This window comes from Scardinius erythrophthalmus (genome assembly GCF_964197995.2).
Source record: "Scardinius erythrophthalmus genome assembly, chromosome: 16".
Taxonomy (NCBI): domain Eukaryota; kingdom Metazoa; phylum Chordata; class Actinopteri; order Cypriniformes; family Leuciscidae; genus Scardinius; species Scardinius erythrophthalmus.
In genome coordinates this window covers 37,156,304-37,175,954 of record NC_138236.1, presented here as the reverse complement: position 1 = coordinate 37,175,954, position 19,651 = coordinate 37,156,304, and the positions used below count along the sequence as shown (strand labels likewise).

General features: G+C 37.0%; 1 protein-coding gene across 1 annotated transcript in view; it reads left to right on the top strand.

Annotated features, from left to right (window-relative positions):
* ascc3 (activating signal cointegrator 1 complex subunit 3) overlaps positions 1-19,651 on the top strand; it is a 253,571-nt gene that overhangs the window by 200,689 nt on the left and 33,231 nt on the right. The window contains exons 30-34 of the mRNA XM_081388469.1: positions 127-269; positions 4,595-4,732; positions 7,294-7,414; positions 7,497-7,629; positions 10,352-10,477. Of these exons, the coding sequence (XP_081244595.1) occupies positions 127-269; positions 4,595-4,732; positions 7,294-7,414; positions 7,497-7,629; positions 10,352-10,477 (661 nt within the window). The remainder of the gene's footprint in view (positions 1-126; positions 270-4,594; positions 4,733-7,293; positions 7,415-7,496; positions 7,630-10,351; positions 10,478-19,651) is intronic.

Genomic DNA, 19,651 nt, shown 5'->3' with positions numbered 1-19,651 from the left:
TCTTGCATTTTTTATAGCCTTTGTGTTTTGTTCGTTTTTGTATTGTTTTTTTTGTTTTTTGTTGCTTTTCATGCATTTTGATTGATACATTTATATTTCGACTCTCTCTGTCTCTGTATCCTGCAGCCATTCGCACACATTCTCCAGCCAAACCAGTCCTCATATTTGTGTCCTCACGCCGGCAGACGCGGCTCACGGCGCTGGACCTCATTGCGTTTCTGGCTACAGAAGATGACCCCAAACAGTGGCTCCACCAGGATGAGAGAGAGGTCAGAGTTCATCCTCTACAGTGGTTTTACTTAAACAGATTGCTTTTTCAAGTAATGGCTAAATTAATTAAATTCTTTTTCAATTTACAAAAAGAAAAAAAAATATCTGGGTTTTGTAAAAAAAAAAAAAAATCCACCCGTGTTGAGAGAATCCGGGATGGGAATAGGATGTTGTGTGCGCTGTGTAGTTCTAGGGCCCTATTTTAACGATCTAAGCGCTGGTCTGAAGCGCAAGTGCACTTGTGGCGTGTCCGAATCCACTTTTCAAGTTTAACGATGGGAAAAATGGTCTAAAAGGGTCGTCCCTAATCTCTTAATGAGTAATGGGTGTGTTTGGGGCATAACATGCAATAAACCAATCAGAGTCTCATCTCTCATTCCTTTTAAAAGCCAGCTGTGCTCACGCCCCTCCTTCTGAAAAGCACACTGTGCTCTGATTGGTCGGCTGGATCAGTGTGTTGTGATTGGTCGAGCGCTTCGAGTGTGTTTGGGAAATGTCCCGCCCCTTACCATAACCGCCAGTTTAACACACTACTAACTAACTCAACCAGGCCCCGCCCCTTTATTCTGCATATTAATTATTTAAATGAGGAATATTGTGACGTGTTCGTTCAGGAAGAAACTCAAGACTACAATGGAGGCGTTTCAGGAGTTCAGAAACACTGACACTGATATAGAGAATAACTGTGTGACTTTGCAGAGCTTTCTCATGCCTAAACAGCAACAGAACATGTTTAACATTAGTAAATGCAATTGCTTTTTAAAACATATTTAACATTTAATAACAATGAACACTACTTTAAAGCATTTATTAATCTTGGTTAATTTAAATTGATAAATATGCTATTCTTAATTGTTAATTCATGATGCATTAACTAATGTTTAGATGTAAGATGTATTAGTATAAGCATAAACAAACTTATTGCAAAGTGTTACCTAAATATTAAATCTGAGTGCCTTTAATTTAAAAGATAAATAAAACGGCCAAACTTTTCAGGCAAAACATTTAACAAAAAGTAGGTTTTAAAAGATAAAACAATAGATATATTGTTGAAGATAAAATAAAACATTATAATGACGATTTGTGGTTGTGAAGCACTCATGTTCATAATTAATGTGATTTTCAAATGACTGCCACACATCTGAATAGAAAAGTCATTGTAAAAATGTCAGTTCTGAGAAAACTGTATTGTTCAGACATGCAGATGTTTCTCATAGATTATTCACGATAGCTTTGGCATCAAAGATCTCGTTTGCGATCTGCAGCATTCCTCAGTTCTTCTGCTTCGCTACTGGCGTGTTTCTCTCGTGTCGTGTGTTCGCTCTTCCTCAGTATCTCTTTATCTGTGATTACAGTACGGCTTCTGGTGCAAAAGCCTGTGTCATCTCTCATTAAATTCCTCTTTCCGTTCCACTGCATGCCTTCAGATCATTTCAAGATGTGGACAAACAGCTTTTTTCTGCTCGTCGTCACAGATGTGTGCTAATATTTTCAAAGCACTCGATTAGAGAGCTATTCAGGGGGAAAGGGAATGGTTTTCTCATCCCAATCACAAAGTAATCACATAAAAATTGCAGCCTTACGGAGGCGATAATTTCTTTAATAGTGTATGCATGACACACACACACACACACACTCTTATGTTACAGAGAGCGGAAACACATCATCAGTGTGTTTTCTTGAACACATGTTCTGTGAAGACTGCAAACCAAAATAAAATAGCCTTGGCCTACTTGATCATTTTTTATTTATTTATTTTTAAATTGGAGATGTTCTGCTATTCTGAATTAACAGGGATTGTTTCGTCTGCTGAACAAAATAAATTGTATAAAAATTAATAGCAACGTTAACGAATAAAAAAAAATCATATAACGATCAAGAAATCCAGAAATTAATTGTCTGTATAACTAGGGCTATGTGAAATATAGGCCTATTTGTCATATTTCCAGATGATTATCATTATTATTATGACCATTATAATCGACATCGCGATACTTGCCACACATCATCGATATACAATAATGTTGTCGTATTGCCCGGCCCTAATGAGAACGAATAAAGCTGGATTCACGCAGAGCATGCGTTAAAGCGGACATCAGGACGGGATATTCGAGAGAGCCTTTAGTGCCCTGACGAAAACCCAGTTTAGAGCAAATTGATCTTTATTAATTCATGTTAATTAATTCATCTATACTCTTGTTTTCTTCATAGTAAAATGGCAGTGACGCACAAATGAAATAGGTTATAGTGTGCATAAACCTGAAATTGTAACGCGTGACTTCGCAAAAAGTGAAACGTTTCGGTAACACTTTATTTTACAGTGTCCTTGTTACATATGTTACATGTACTTACCATAGTAATAACAGTAAATTATGCATAATTACATGCAACTAACCCTCAACCAAACCCTAACCCTATAGTAAGAACATGAAGGTAATTAATATTACTCAGTACTTAAATATATAATTACACTGTAACAACGACACCTTAAAATAAAGTGTAACCCAAAGTGTCTTGTGCGGACGCAATAGTTTCTCGTGAGCATGTGAAAGTCTGTATATGTTTTAAAGGTCCCTTTAGGGGCTCAGTACTTGTGACTGCTGATGATTAAAGGATTCTGGTAACAGTTCTGATACTGGGTTTGGAATTTGAAACTAAAGAAAATAGTGGGGGGGAGATCAGCATTGTTCATAAAGGCATAAATTCAGTTCTGAAGTACTTAATTTTGTGCAAATATCAATTAATCTGTCAAATAATAAACAGTCAGATAAAGTATATAATTTTTAGCAATACAAATAACCCTAACTATTCAAATAACAGTCAAGTTACTACAGCACTATTGTCAGCAATTCAGCATTTCTTTCAATGAAACAAAAAGCTGTCATACATCTTCAGAAGATTTATCATATATATAGTGTATATATGGTGCTTTAATTTGGTGTGTGTGTGTGTGTGTGTGTGTGTGTGTGTGTGTGTGTGTGTGTGTTGCTATGATAGTAATACGAGTCATTTTTGATCTTGTGGGGAATTTATTTATCTTTTTGGTCCCCTTGAGAAAAGCAGCTTTAAATCATACAAAATTATGTTTTTTGAAAATGTAAAAACGCAGAAAGTGTTCTGTTATGGGTAGGTTTAATTATTTGTGTAAGAGGAGAGACATACTGTACAGTATAAACACCATTACGTCTATAGAGAGTCCCCATAAAACATGAAAACCCAATGTGTGTGTGTGTGTGTGTGTGTGTGTGTGTGTGTGTGTGTGTGTGTGTGTGTGTGTGTGTGTGTGTGTGTGTGTGTGTGTGTGTGTGTGTGTGTGTGTGTGTGTGTGTGTGTGTGTGTGTGTGTGTGTGTGTGTGTGTGTGTGTGTGTGTGTGTGTGTGTGTGTGTGTGAAAATGTCTCTTGTTGTGTGCCATTGGGGGAAAACTGCATACGGCTTTGGAACAATGTTGAGGGAATGTAAATACAGCAGCATTCATCTTCAGCCGGCCTGTGAGGCTCCTGCGCCTGCGTGTGCTGCGAGTGTGTGTGTGTGCTGTGTGCTCCAGTGATATACGGGGCGTCCCGCTGTTTACTGCACTGAAGCGTGTAACGGCTCGAGCTCCTGCGGTGTGACTGACAGCCAGCAGCACTTCCTCACTTCTCCGTGTGTTCCCACTGTTCCCTGTCCTAACAGCTCCATCTCTTCGTTGTTCGTTTCCTCATGAATAAAGTGCACAGTGCCGATGTTTGTCCAGTCAAGTCACCTTTATTCATTTAGCACGGTAACACTTTATTTTACAGCGTCCTTGTTACATATGTCACATGTACTTACTATAGTAATAACAGTAAATTATGCATAATTACGTGCAACTAACCCTCAACCAAACCCTAATCCTACCCTAACCCTACAGTAAGTACATGTAGTTGATTAATATTACTCAGTACTTAAATATATGTAACAAGGACACCTTAAAATAAAGTGTAACCTATAGCACTTTTTACAGTACAGAATGCAGCTTTACAGAGATAACAGGAAAATAATAAACAAAGTTTGTTTCTAGAAGACAATAGCCTCACAGTCCAGCTTTAGTAAGTTCAGTGATGCTTCATTTTTGTTGTAAAAAGTTATTAATTTAGTTCATTTATATATATGGAAAACCGTGATGTCATCGTCCAGCTCAGTTCAGTTCTTATATAATGGAGTCAATGCAGACAGAGCAATAATATTGTTGAATATTAAACTAAATGTCCCCAACTAAGCAAGACAAAAGCCAATGGCAACAAAGGTGAAAAAGGCGACAGTGGCAAGGAACCAAAACTCATCAAATGTGTGTGTTTTGTTAGATGACCGATATCATTTCCACTGCAAGAGACTCAAACCTGAAGCTGACGCTGGCGTTCGGGATCGGGATGCATCACGCAGGACTTCACGAGCGGGATAGGAAGACCGTGGAAGAGCTCTTCGTCAACTGTAAGATCCAGGTGAGACCAACAGATCAACCGTTTCCACACTCATTCCCAACACGCTTTGGAATAAATCGAACGTAGGAACTATGTTTGGGTAAATACCCGTCAGCTGAGCCATTATATAAGCATCGTACATTTACTGATGGAGCACCTCATGAGGGATGAATCCATTCATTGGAACAAATCCAAATGAAACGTTCTCCTTGCTGTTCTCATGGGTTTATGTCTTCAGTGGCTTGGCTGTAAAAACATTAATGGTTATGTTGATATAATGCAAATGTGATATTTCACACATCAGTATAGTAGCAGTGCAGAACAGTTTAGCATGGGGAACACTTCTGAAGGTCAGTTTATATAGACATTTCACAGGTATTTTTGACAGAAGTCTCTTCTGCTCACCAACGCTGCATTTAGTTGATCAAAAATACAGTCAAATCAATAATATTGTGAAATATTATTACAATTTAACATAACTGTTTTCTATTTGAATATATTGTAAAATGTAATTTTTATTGTGATCAAAGCTGAATTGTCAGCATCATTACTCCAGTCTTCAGTGTCACATGATCCTTCAGAAATCACTCTAATATGATGATTTGCTAAAAAAAAAATCTAATTATTATCAGTGTTGAAAACAGTTGTGCTGGTCAATTTTTTTTTTTTTTTCAGGATTCTTTGAGGAACATAAAGTTAAAAAGAACAGCATTTATCTGAAATAGATAGCTTTAATGTTGTTAGAAGAGTGCTTAAAAATCGTAAAATGTCTTACATTCAGTTTGATCAAAATTAAGGCCATAGAACGTCTTAAATTGTATAACAAAACGTAATTATAATTTAAAAAAAGAGTTTTTAAATTTGGGGACGGAATAACAGGAATCGCAATTATGTGGTTAATTATCATCAAAAGGCGATGATGGGCTTCTCTGTCACAGGAAGGAAAGAATAATTATTTTACACAGTGATTCAGTTTATAGATTTTACTAGTGTCCACACAGTTGCCTTACTTTAAGCACATTATTATTATATCAGCAAAATTCAATATCTGTCACCCTCTAATTTGATTGCAGCTAGTACGTTAACAAATTTCAATACATACTGTGTGTATATATTGAATAAAACATTTATTGAGAATTTAAAACTTGCAGTTATGCTATTTCACAGTTGAATGTAATAAAGATTTAAGATGCATGATTTATTTATAAATTATATTTTTTTCGTTTTGTTTTTCTTTGCTCTGGGTTTAAAAAGTCTTAAATATGAAACATTTATTTTATAAACAATATTTGAAACACTCTGCAGAGACCCTGATACAAGTGTTTAGTGTCACTCTTTATTCATCAAGCCTTTATTCAGTCATTTTACCAGGAATAATCCCATTGGGATATAAATGTCTTCTACCAGGGAGTCCTGGCCAAAATGGCAGCACAAAAAAAAAAATGTTTTATTTATTTTTAATTTGTTTTATTATTTTAATTTAGATTACAAAACCAGAATTATAAGACAAGTCTTATCCAGCAATCATATGAAAGTTACGTAAAACATACACGATTCCTTCAGGTAAGAGTCCAAAAGTTTTCTAAAAATATTTAAAGATGGGAACGCTCCTAACATGGTAATACTCTGCATTTCTTCTGATTAATTGAATGCACCATTATTGAATTAAAGTATTCATTTCTTTCAAAAATATAAAAATCATACTGTGCCTAACTTTCCCAACGATACTGAAGTCTGATCACGAGTGCTCACAGGAAGACACTTTATCACCCGGTGTAAACGACAGGCTGTCTCGCATGACGACTTGTGATGCTAATATCAAGCGTGAACAGAGTTTACATCTCTGAAACAGCTCTGATTTCTCACAATAACTATTTCAGTGTTATCTTCTGGAAGTGGGGACATTTTCAGCTCTTCCCAAAAACATATGGATTATATGCAGGGTTTGAAATTAACACTCGCCAAATCCGGGTAAAAATCGTCTGTGACGCTGTCAAATCAGTAGCCAATTTGTTACTTTTTATGTTTACTCTCTTTGCTGGGGAAGTTCGTGTAAGTAAAATCTGTGCATATTTAGCGCAAATCCTCAACTTGTGAGTCTTCATGATATATTAAACACAGCGTATTGCGCAGAATCTGCTCATATCTGGCTTACTTGAACACACACGTCACTTCGCAACACATAACGGCACTCTTGTTCATTTGCATTGAAGCAAAAGCGAAGATTAAAAAGCATTTGATTAACAGACATTGTTATTTTCCAACATCCTGAATCTTTTTGATGTTCTTTGTGCTGTCCAACTAAAACACATTTTGGTGATGAGGATGAAAAAGGATTTGGTTTTAATATGAAATTAATGTATGAAATCCAAATATATATACTTTTTCCCTTTGGCAAGTAGAAGTTCTGAATGTAACTTAAAAATTGAGTAGCCAAATTGGCCGGTGAGTGAAAAAGTTCATTTCAAACCCTGATTATATAGGAAACTGTAAAGCAGCATGTCAGGCCTACAAACACACTCTAGTGATTTGTTGAAATACTCCGACTTCACCCACCTGTGTCCCTGTGTGTCCTGTGTAAGGTGTTGATAGCGACGAGCACACTAGCGTGGGGCGTTAACTTCCCCGCACACCTGGTGATCGTGAAGGGCACAGAATACTACGACGGGAAGACCCACCGCTACGTGGATTACCCCATAACAGGTAACATCTGTTTTTACATCTGTGTGTGTGTGGGTTTCCGCAGACTGTCCAATGTCATTGATCTCTATCATTTCCATTCCAGATGTTCTTCAGATGATGGGTCGAGCGGGACGGCCCCAGTTCGATGACCAGGGCAAGGCTGTTATCCTTGTGCATGACATCAAGAAAGACTTCTATAAGAAGTTCTTGTACGAGCCGTTCCCTGTGGAGTCGAGGTGTGTACAGAGCAAGGCATCTCTCACTGTTTCGGTTTAGGACTAGGACTGCACGATTAATCGCAATTTCCATGAAATCGCACTTACCTGTAAACTGATTTGTCTTATCGCGATTTTGAAATTGCAACGGCTGCGATTATTTGTTATGGTATGTTGTTGAGTTTGAGTCACTTATAACGTGCATTGGAAAAAGCAACAAATGCGTCAAACCAGTGTTGTTTTCGTCAACGATGACGATAACGAAATGATTTCGTTGACGCACCTTTTTTTTTATGACGATAACGCGACGATGACTAGCTAAAAATGGCTCCAAGGTGACTAAAACATGACGAGACGGAACGAAAATTATTACACGTCTGACGGTTGCCAACCTCTCCAATACGGAATCGTCCCGTATGTTCCGTTCCGTATTTTTGAGAATCAATTCAGTGCAAATCCATGACAGACACATAGCTTCTAATATGTCAGACTATGAACGAAGACATTTGTAGGCTATGAGAAAAAAAAAACGGTGCAGTAGATACTAATTTCTCCCCGTTTATGATCAGCGTAGCGTTTTTAACATCTTGGAACATCATCAGAGAATGCCCTTTTAATTGGTCGTTTCAGTCATTGTGAGTCACGTATCGTAGCAACGATGACGACAAGTGACAATAGCGGGAAATGTAAAAATGACCTCCGAGCAGCCGGCGAAAAAGAAAAGAGCACAGAAATGTAAAATTGAATGGGATTAAAATACCCGTGGCTGGAATGCGTGAGGGACAATGAATACAAGGCCAATTGTACCATATGCCGTCGCGTTTTTTTTTTCCGTTTGTCACGGCGGAGTGTGTGATATTAAGCAGCACGCATCAGGAGATAATCTAATAATTCTATTGAATAAGTTCGCACAGAAGGCTACAGAAAACTGTTGTGTTTATAATCTTTCTTCAAATGCAGTCTAAGCCGGTGAGTTTTGAATGTTATATGTTGTATTTGTTTAAGTTAAAAATAAAACGTATTATAAACTAAACAAATCCATGGTTCATTGTTGGCAAAATGATCATGATAGCCTTTATATTTCACATCTATGTGGTTCAGTCTTGTATATTGATTAGGCCTACTTTGCTATTCTATAAATATATAGGCCTAATAAGTTGTATTATAATATGCTATATGACATATATTTATCTAAATGTATCAATTAGTTTCCACAATATTCACCAGAAGTAATCATTTCAGGGGTTATTTTTCACAAAAAAAATTATGAATTGCAACACTTGCTACAACCTGTCAAACCTAAGCCCATTTCCAATACTTTTTAACCTAAATTAAATTGTTAAAGAATACTTTTTTTTTTTTTACTAAAATTGACTAAAACTTGACTAAAACTTTTTTGCGTTTTCGTCGACTAAAACTTGACTAAAACTATCAAGTTTATAAGTGAATAAAATGTGACTAAAACTAAAAAGCATTTTTGTCCAAAAGACTAAGACTAAAACTAAAAGGGCTGCCAAAAACAACACTGCGTCAAACTAGCCGGGGAAAACCCAGACAACTTCCGGCAAATTTAGATTTGCTCTGCAAGTAGTCTGGCAAAGAGCTCATTCAAACCCATTTCTAATCCGAAATTATAGTATACTCAAATTGCAAACACATGAGGACAGTCTCCATGAAAGACCCACTGGCAGATGAACGTGCTACTACATTTCTCTCCGAACCGGTAGGAAATTAAATTAGATTTAATAGAGGATTTTAACTGTGACAAGATGATTGACAGGGCAGTTTACGTGACAGGATGCACAGAAAAGTTGTACAGGATGCACAGGATGCAGATCCGTCCGATAAAGATGACGAAGTAGTATGTCCTAAAGCTTGCCTACTTTTTTGCTACACATTCAAAAGTAAATACCTTTTCTTCACAAAAAGAGTACATACTCTTATGGCGTAGTGTAACTTAGGCGAATTGGGACGCAGCATATGGCTTTACACGATGACGATCGCTCTGATTGGTTTTAGGTCTATCCAATTGCGCCCAGAGGCATTTGAGCGACGTCTGTTGGTGACGCCCCTTTGGAAATGAGTTATTAATGAAGCTTTGCCAGACCATAACTCAGTTACTACTGAGAATGGTCTGGTTTTAACCAGGCTAGCGTCAAACATCTTTCCAAACATGAGAAGCATTTATGAACCTCTTGTCCAACATAAGACAACATTTAATAACATGCTTTTACTCCAAAGTCACCTCATAAGGACAGTTGAGCTCCTCCTTCTGTGAGATGATGTGCTTCTCACACAGAATAAGGCAGTCGTGTGTTTATTAGTCATGTTTAATCAAAGCGTTTCAATCTTCTGTTTATTCAGATACAGCGATAGGGATTTCCTGGAATGACGTGTGTTATCATACTTCTGCGGGGCATATTTGACGTGTGTGTGTGTGTGTGTGTGTGTGTGTGTGTGTGTGTGTGTGTGTGTGTGTGTGTGTGTGTGTGTGTGTGTGTGTGTGTGTGTGTGTGTGTGTGTGTGTGTGAGTGTGTGTGTGTGTGTGTGTGTGTGTGTGTGTGTGTGTGTGTGTGTGTGTGTGTGTGTGTGTGTGTGTGTGTGTGTGTGTGTGTGAGACGCCCTCTGGTGTTCAGATGGAGCAGCATTTACGCATCAAATAATCGCTGTGTTTAATTGTGCAGCTCTAATCAGGACTGTGATTTTGACAGAAGTGGGCGTCTTCTTCTCTCTGTCTCCTCAGTCTTCTGAGTGTCCTCTCCGACCACTTGAATGCAGAAATCGCAGCAGGAACAGTCGCCTCAAAGCAAGACGCCATGGATTACATCACCTGGACGTACTTCTTCCGCAGGCTGGTCATGAACCCGAGGTACAGCATGTGCTTTTGAGTCTCATCGGTGACGGCATACGGCTGAATGTTTCAGATTCACATTCCTTTATTTGTCATTGTTATGGTCTACATGAAAACCAAATTGTGTTTCACACATCCACCACTCAATTAAATAACAATTTATTTTAAAAATAGGCTGCTAATATATAATTTAAAGTCAAGTCACCTTTATTTAAATAGCGCTTTTTACAATACAGATTGATTCAAAGCAACTTTACAGTGATAACAGGAAAATAATGCAATAAAGTTTGTTTCTAGAAGAAAATAGCGTCACAGTCCAGCTTAAGTAAGTTCAGTGATGGTTCATTTCTGTTGTAAAAAGTTATTAATTTAGTTCATTTATATATATATCCACTCTGGAGAAAACCATGGTGTCCTCGTCCAGCTCAGTTCAGTTCTCATATAATGGTGTCAATGCAGACAGAGCAATAATATTGTTGAATATTAAATTTTGCAGTCTGAGACAAATTTTGCAAGTCCTAAAAGATTCCTCTGATCCTGGGCTAAAATCTGAAGAATTTGATTGTTAGTTTGACATGTTGACCGACAGCCGATTAATGACCGTTGCGCAAACAAGATTTGACTCTCTCCTGCAGTGACTTCTCCTACGACCACCGCCAAACTGTCAAGCCGTGACCAAAAGTAACATTAGAGATTTCTTTGTAGCCACCGTTTCAATCCCGCGTGTAATGAAGCTCACTGTGAACGTGCGTGTCAGTGATTGATGATGTAAAACAACTTTTCTGTCGTACAGTCTGACATTAATGACAGCTGAGATCCTACAGTGTGACACATCTTACAGCGAGGATCATGGTCATAAAGTCTGACAAGCAACAGTCGTAAAGGACTATTATAAATCGCACAGTGTGCACCGGCTTTAGTTGAAGTGGTCTATATATACAGCTCTGGAAAAAATTAAGAGTCCACTGCAAAATTATCAGTTTCTCTGTTAGGTATGTGTTTGGGTAAAATTAACATTTTTGTTTTATTGTATAAACTACTGACAACATTTCTCCCAAATTCCAAATAAAAATATTGTCATTTAGAGCATTTATTTGCAGAAAACGACAACTGGTCAAAATAACAAAAAAAGATGCAGTGTTGTCAGACCTCGAATAATGGAAAGAAAATAAGTTCATATTCCTTTTTAAACAACACAATACTAATGTTTTAACTCAATAAAAGTTCAGAAATCAATATTTGGTGGAATAACCCTGATTTTCGAGCGTAGCTTTCGTGCGTCTTGGCATGCTCTCCGGCAGTCTTTCACACTGATGTTGGGTGACTTTACGCCACTCCTGGTGCAAAGATTCAAGCAGCTCGGCTTTGTTTGATGGCTTGTGACCATCCATCTTCCTCTTCATCACAATCCAGAGGTTTTCATTGGGGTTCAGGTCTGGAGATTGGGCTGGCCATGACAGGGTCTTGATCTGGTGCTCCTCCATCCACACCTTCATTGACCTTGGCTGTGTGGCGTGGAGCGTTGTCCTGCTGGAAGAACCAATCCTCAGAGTTGGGGATCATTGTCAGAGCAGAAGGTAGCAAGTGTTCTTCCAGGACAACCTTGTGCATGGCTTGATTCATGCGTCCTTCATAAAGATAAATCTGCCCGAGTCCAGCCTTGCTGAAGCACCCCCAGATCATCACCGATCCTCCACCAGATTTCACAGTGGGTTCGAGACACTGTGACTTGTAGGCCTCTCCAGGTCTCCGTCTAACCATTAGACGACAGGTGTTGGACAAAGCTGAAAACTGGACTCATCAGAGAAGATGTCCTCTACAGTCCAATCCTTATGGTCTTTTGGAAACCTCAGCCTGGCTCTTCTTTGCTTTGAGAAATGTTTCGAACCGTCCTCGCCGTGCACTTCACCCCAGCTGCCGTTTGCCATTCGTTTTGTAGGTCACTTGATGTCATCTTACGGTTGTTTAGTGACATTCAAATGAGTTGCCGGTTATCCCGGTCAGTGGAGAGTCGTTTTCACCCTCGGCCGGTCTGTAGCTGTGTTGTCCCCAATGTCTGATGCTTGACCTTGTTCTTATGAACCGCCGTCTTCGAAATTTTAAGGATGGAAGCAACCCGACGCTCACTGTCTCCCTCTGCCAGTAAAGCCAGAATTGAACCCTTCTTTTCCTCACTCAAAACTTTCCTTTTCAACTATTTTGGTGTGGTCAATAGTTACTTTTGGATTCCGAGTACTTTTGAGGTGCTATAGCAGTGTTTTTGCCATCCAGCTGGTCCTATTGCAAGAGGATAGTGATGACCACAGCAGAGGTTTTTATACTTCTCCTCATTAAATAAGATTTGGATCAGGTGATCACCTAATCAGTACCTCATTAAGTAGAATTCAACAGACACAGTCAAATTTGCAGTGGTCTCTTAATGTTTCCCAGAGCTGTATATATATGTGGTGTAACGGTACACAAGCATGACGGTTCGTACCTCGGTGTTGAAGTCACGGTACAGTACGGGTTAGGTACAGCGGGGGGGGGGGGGAACTAAACACAAAATTGCTTCTTTTTTTAACAAATGTGTATGTGTTTAAATAAGTTCTATTAGAATTAAAATTTTCTAAAGGATAAAAAAAATCTATCATAGCTAATGCTGTATATAGGGAGTCCTTAATTACACATTACTATAATATTAAAGGTTACAATTAACAACAGAGCCCAAATTATTAAATTCACTTGCTATTTATTTTTAGATATAGTAATCAACACACAAATAAATAAAAATAAAAAACACGTACTGTAAAGTGCACATAAGGCAGGTTTTGCATTACCTTCTAAATCTAATTATAAAGTTTATTTTCTACTCCAATTCATTTTTTAAATATAATAATTATATATAATCTTGTGCCCATCCTTAATTGATATTAGTTTATGTAATAATAATTTCATGAAATCATAAAGTAATAATGAGCAATACTGTTTTCATAAATGAACATAAACTTAGATAAAAGATTTTATACAAAAAATTATATTATTGGGTGTTTCTTTTTCTTTTTTTCACCAGGAAAGTTTTAGAATTTCTGTCAAATATCATATTAATATATTTTAGATTTTCTTAAAGTGCTTTAATAGTTTAGTTTGTTTAATGTTTTTCATTTTATTTCTTTTGCCATTAAAACAACCTTTGGTGCTAAAATGACAAACATTATTCTAGATGAATAATGCTGTAAGAAATCATTCTTTGTTAGTTCATGATAGCTTATGCATTAGCTGTCGTTAATGAGGATTAGATAAGACTTGCTTTGATAGATGTGTACACACAGAAAAAGACATTTCAGTGGACTTTTCATTGAAATGTCAGCAAATACATTACCATTACCACATGCACATACTGGATGTGTTTTGATATAGGTTGCATTAGATGGCTCTTCAAATAGAAAATAGTCTGGCTCAGTAATTCAAATAAACAAACAGCGTGAATTCAAGGAAAATTAGAGTTATTACTTGTTTTGTTAATTGGCCTAGTGGGAAATCCAAGCTGTTCGGTGAATCCGCAGTGACTGGACTGCAGACAAGACAGAAAAACATCACAGGGATCATTACTGACTGTGTTTCCATGGCAGCGTCATCTCTGGACACACTGGCCACAGTTTGCACCTCCATCACAAAACAAGGGCTGAGAGATCACACACACACTCACACACACCAGCCTCACAGGGTCATATAGGGCAGAACCGACATCTGCGATGAATAGAAGAAGATGATTCCAGAACATTCCACTGACATTTGCACGCCTGTCAGGCCACATTAAACATAAAGACCTGTGTGTGCCCTCTCCCTTACTGCAAACACCCCCAAACACACAGCGAGTCCTCAGGTACTGTAATAACCGAGGAAACGTAACTCTTTTTATAGGCCATACTTTTCTGCACTTTTCATTTAAATTTTTTCCATGTCGTTAAGTCACCTAGATAGATAGATAGATAGATAGATAGATAGATAGATAGATAGATAGATAGATAGATAGATAGATAGATAGATAGATAGATAGCGCTTTTTACCATACAGATTGTTTCAAAGCAGCTTTATAGAGATAACTGGAAAATAATGCAAAAAAGTTTGTTTCTAGAAGAAAATAGCGTCACAGAAAAATATGTTTTGAAATGTATTTATTTTTGCTTTATCTGAATGGGATGACACTTGGTGACTTTTGTCCCATTAGTTATGTGAGCACAAAAAAAATCATGGACAATATTTGGATGTGTTAAAGGGTCAAAAATAAAAAGTAACACTGGGTACCTTCGCAGTTAAAAATGACCGACATGGGAAATGAATGGGAAATATGAAAAAAATATGAAAACTCAGAAAATCTTTAGGTGGTACAAACTTGCAATCAGCCATGATGAAAAAAAAATTTGCAGCAATGAAAGGGATTAATCAAAAACATTTTGAGTGCAAAAATAAGTTTAACTGCAAAATGTTTGTCTAAAGTGTTTTTATTTTTTTTATTTTTTTTTAACAACCAAATACTGAGTAACAAAAATGCTTTCCATATGTTCCCTTTCTTACAAAATGTTAATGTTTGTTTATAATAGTAATGCAAAACCTGATACCTATATAACAAAACATATCTAAACCTTGACAAAAAGTAATCTTTTAGAATGTCTGAATGTATATCTAAATGCAAAACCTAATAAAAGTAAGAAATTATGTCTAAAAACTACTAGGGAATCTAAAAGCCTCTCTCTATATTTCTACAGGGAGCTATACAGGGGGTGACACCATGACATCACACTTATTCAAATGAACCGCACTAACAGAGCAATCGCACCAGAGTTTGTCTTAAAGGGTTAGTTCACCCAAAAATGAAAATTCTGTCAGTAATTACTCACCCTCATGTTGTTCCAACCGCGTAAGACCTTCGTTCATCTTCGGAACACAAATTAAGATATTTTTGATGAAATCTGAGCCATGTTTCACTCCTCCATAGGCTTCTATGTGACCGAAACTTGCTGGCCCAGAAAAGTTATTAAAGAGATCGTTAATATAGTCCAAGTGACTCCAGTGGCTCAATCTTAAGTATATCAAGCGACGAGAATACTTTCTGTGCGCAAAAACAAATAAAAATAACGACTTTATTCCACTTTTCATTTCCTTCTCTCTGGGCCTCTAGTTGGTTCGCGTAGTCTTTTTGCGCACAATGCGTAGCGCGTCTGTGTTACACGTCACCAGGTAGGCTCACTATTGGCCGACGCCGGTCATGTGTGTGTTGCGTGATGACGTGCAACACAGACGCGCAGCGCAAAAACACTACGAGGCCCAGAGAGAAGGAAATGAAAAGTGGAATAAAGTCGTTATTTTTGTTTGTTTTTGCGCACAAAAAGTATTCTTGTCGCATGATAAACTTAATGTAGTGCCACTGTAGTTACTTGGACTATTTTAACGATGTTTTAATAACTATTCTGGGCCGGTGAGTTTCGGTCACACTGGAAGCCTATGGAGGAGTCAAAATTCTGTCAGATTTCATCAAAAATATCTTAATTTGTGTTCCGAAGATGAACGAAAGACTTACATGGTTGGAACAATATGAGGGTGAGTAATTACTGACAGAATTTTCATTTTTGGGTGAACTAACCCTTTAATCAAACCAACCCTGCCAAGTGTGAACACACACAATTGGACTTTTTTAGTACCTTATCAAGATATTTTGGGTTCCTCGTGATACAAAGTGTATCCCAATTCACATACTCATGCACTATTCTGTGGTGTTTTGCAATATAAATAAAGTGAGTAGTGAGTTCACACCAAGCAGCAACCTCCCGCTCTCTCTCTCGTCAATCCCACACGGAAGTGACTTAAACTGCACTTCATCGACTGGCCACTAGAGACAGGCTCTAAAAGAGAGTCAACCCCATTAAACCCCCATGTTAAAATACCCAACTTTACAGCAGGAAAAAATATGTTTACAGCCTGGTACAAAAAGTATTTTTGGTCTGTAATCCTAATTTTACCCTTCATGACAACTGTGAGGGGGGTGATTTGTTTTATAACTCATCCATTTAAATTATATTAAGCCTTAAATTTCTGCATAATTAAGGGCGTGGCCACTTGAGTGACAGGTGGATTGTCGGTGATGTCACTACTAGCCGTTTGTCTGCTGTCTGTTAGCGTCACGTCACCCCAGCTAATCCGCCTCGTTCCACATTTCCGTTTATCCGGGAGTGACGCGCGACCAAGATGGCGACGGACGGCTCCGCCCACTTTGGGCTTCAAAAATGCTCTTCAGAATCATACGGGTGACGTCACGCGCACCATTGTTTTATACAGTCTATGGTTCACACTGAAAGTTACAAATAGAAAAAGTACACTCTAAATAACCAGATGATGCACTTAATTAACAGAAAAAAACTAAGTGTTTAATGTTGGACACTTCATGAACTCAACTGTCGCAGATTTAAGTACGTAGTGAAGGGGGAGGAGCTATAAGATTCTGATGTTGAATGACAAAATAACCGTGTAAAAATACAGTTTACATAACTGTGTAAAGTTGAGTACACAGTGCATAGTGTACAAGTGCATCATTTGGGACGCAACTAGTTTCTTTAAACCGTGTGATTTCACTGTTTTTCTGTATATTTAGTTCCTGTTACAATACTGCGTGACTAGCTGAGAATAATGATAATGTGTGAGGGTTGATGACGTCCTCGGAGAGCATTTTAGCATGTTGCCACGGCTTTTTCTTCTTAAATGTCATTTAAAAACAGCACAACAGCTTCTTTCCAGTAAGGTTGCACATTAATAATAGGACGCACAGCTCCATTTGGCACATCTCCATCTATCTGTGTGTTTCTGTGGCACATCACCTTCACACGAGCCGTGATTGACTGGATCTGAGCAGTTTTAAGCGCACAGGAGCCCCGGAGGACTCATAAACACCTCACATCAGCTAAACTAACAGCAGGCATTTCATCAGACGTATAGGTGTTCACTACAGCCGTCTGAGAGAAACACATCACTGCAACGCTGGCTGTGTAGAACCATGCCCTTTATCCTTTATTATGCTGTAATAATACAGATCATGTAGTGCTGACATTCACAGTTAAATGAGTCTTGATCTGGTAGGATTAAAGTTTGATTTGAGTTTCTTAACATGCTTATTAAATTATGCATATTAGTACCTTAAAGTCTTCTAAAGTTACACTGTGTACAGTAACAAGCTTTTGCACATTCATTTTTGCACATTTTCTCTAAAATTATCACTATTAATGTCTAAATTTACCATAAAAGCTAAACTGTAATAATTCAATAGCTCGGTTTATTGCAAGCATGTTTAATGGTTAATATGCACTACCATTCAAAGAAATTAATACTTTTATTTAGCATAGATCTAGTAAATAGATCAAAGTAATACTGACATTTATAATGTTATATTTCCATTTCAGATAAGTTCTGTTCATTTGAACGTTATTTCTTTGAAAAGTATCACAGTTTCCACAAAAATATTGCACAGCACTACTGTTTTCAGCATTGATAATAATCATAAATGTTTCTTGAGCATCAAATCATCATATTAGAATGATTTCTGAGGGATCATGTGACACTGAAGACTGGAGTAATGATGCTGAAAATTCAGTTTTGATCACAGGAATAAATTACAGTTTATCGTATATTCACATAGAAATCAGTTAATTTCATTTGTAATAATAGTTCACGCTATCACTTTTTTTAACAATTTTTTATCAAATAAATTTAGCTTTGGTGAGCATAAGAGACTTCTATTAAAAACATTTAAAAAAATCTTAATTATTCCAAACTTTTGACTGGTAGTTTAAAGAAATCGAGAATAAGTGTCAATATATAGTGTTTAATTACAAATAATTATATATATATATATATATATATATATATATAGTTATATAGTTATATGTATATATATATATATATATATATGTGTGTGTGTGTATATATATATATATATATATATATATATATATATATATATATATATATATATATATAGTTATATGTATATGTATATAGTTATAAATACATACATATATATATATATGTGTGTGTATATATGTGTGTGTATATATGTGTGTGTATATATATATATATATATATATATATATATATATATATACATATACATATATAGTTATATAATATACATAGAATTATTTGTAATTAAACAGAGTATATAGTGAGTGTGTGTGAGTGTGTATATATATATATAAAACTATATCCAGCTGGTGTTTGATGACTTGTCCCGCCACTTTAACTAGAAGGTTATAACAATCAGGCTGTGGTCTGTTGATTAATATCATTTACAAAACTGTTTTGGCAAAACTCACTTTCATTTTCACTTTTATTTCATCTGCAATATGCATAATTGTCTGTTTTTGTGTTTTATGACAAACCATATTTTGTGAAAATTGATTAGCAGGAACTGTTTACTTTCATGTGGGCTATTTAAGAGTGGATCTTTCCAGTAAGACAAATACATATTAAAGGGATAGTTCACTTTGAAATTAAATGTTGGTATGTTTTAGCTTACCTCAAAGGCATCCAAGATGTAGGTGTCTTTGTTTCCGCAGTAGTTTCAATTTTAATATTTTTAGGTCAAACCGTTCTTGTCTGTCAGTCGTATAATGCAGGTCTATGGTCACTGTCTCAAAGAGCATGCACAGAGTCCAAATTAAACAATTCCCCATCGTAAGTACACATTGATGGATTTTTGAACTTCCTGTACACATTGATGGATTTTTGAACTTCCTGTTTCGAATGCGCATGCGTCGCGTCTGAGCGCGTTGTTGTCTTTGGAGCTCCATCGATTGATTTATAATTCTTGATTTCTCTTTAAACTCACTTACAACGAACATTTTCTACTTTTCCTCACCTCATAGTTATAACGCGGATTGTTGAGTAGACGCGTCTCAAGCCTAGTGATCCAACGCTGGATACTCTTATAGGTTACGTCCGTGGATCACGGCTGAACGCGTCTTCTCCGCACTCATTTAAGTTACAAACAAACATTTTTTCGCCTATCGTGCGTCTACTCTACACCCGTACCACTGAAAAGACGGATTATATCCAAGACTTAAGCCATAAATTAGTATTAATATTGATAGCACCACTGGTAGCGTCGTTGCTAACTTAACTTACTGTCCATCTGTTAAAATGGCGAATATATCAAATGTAAGT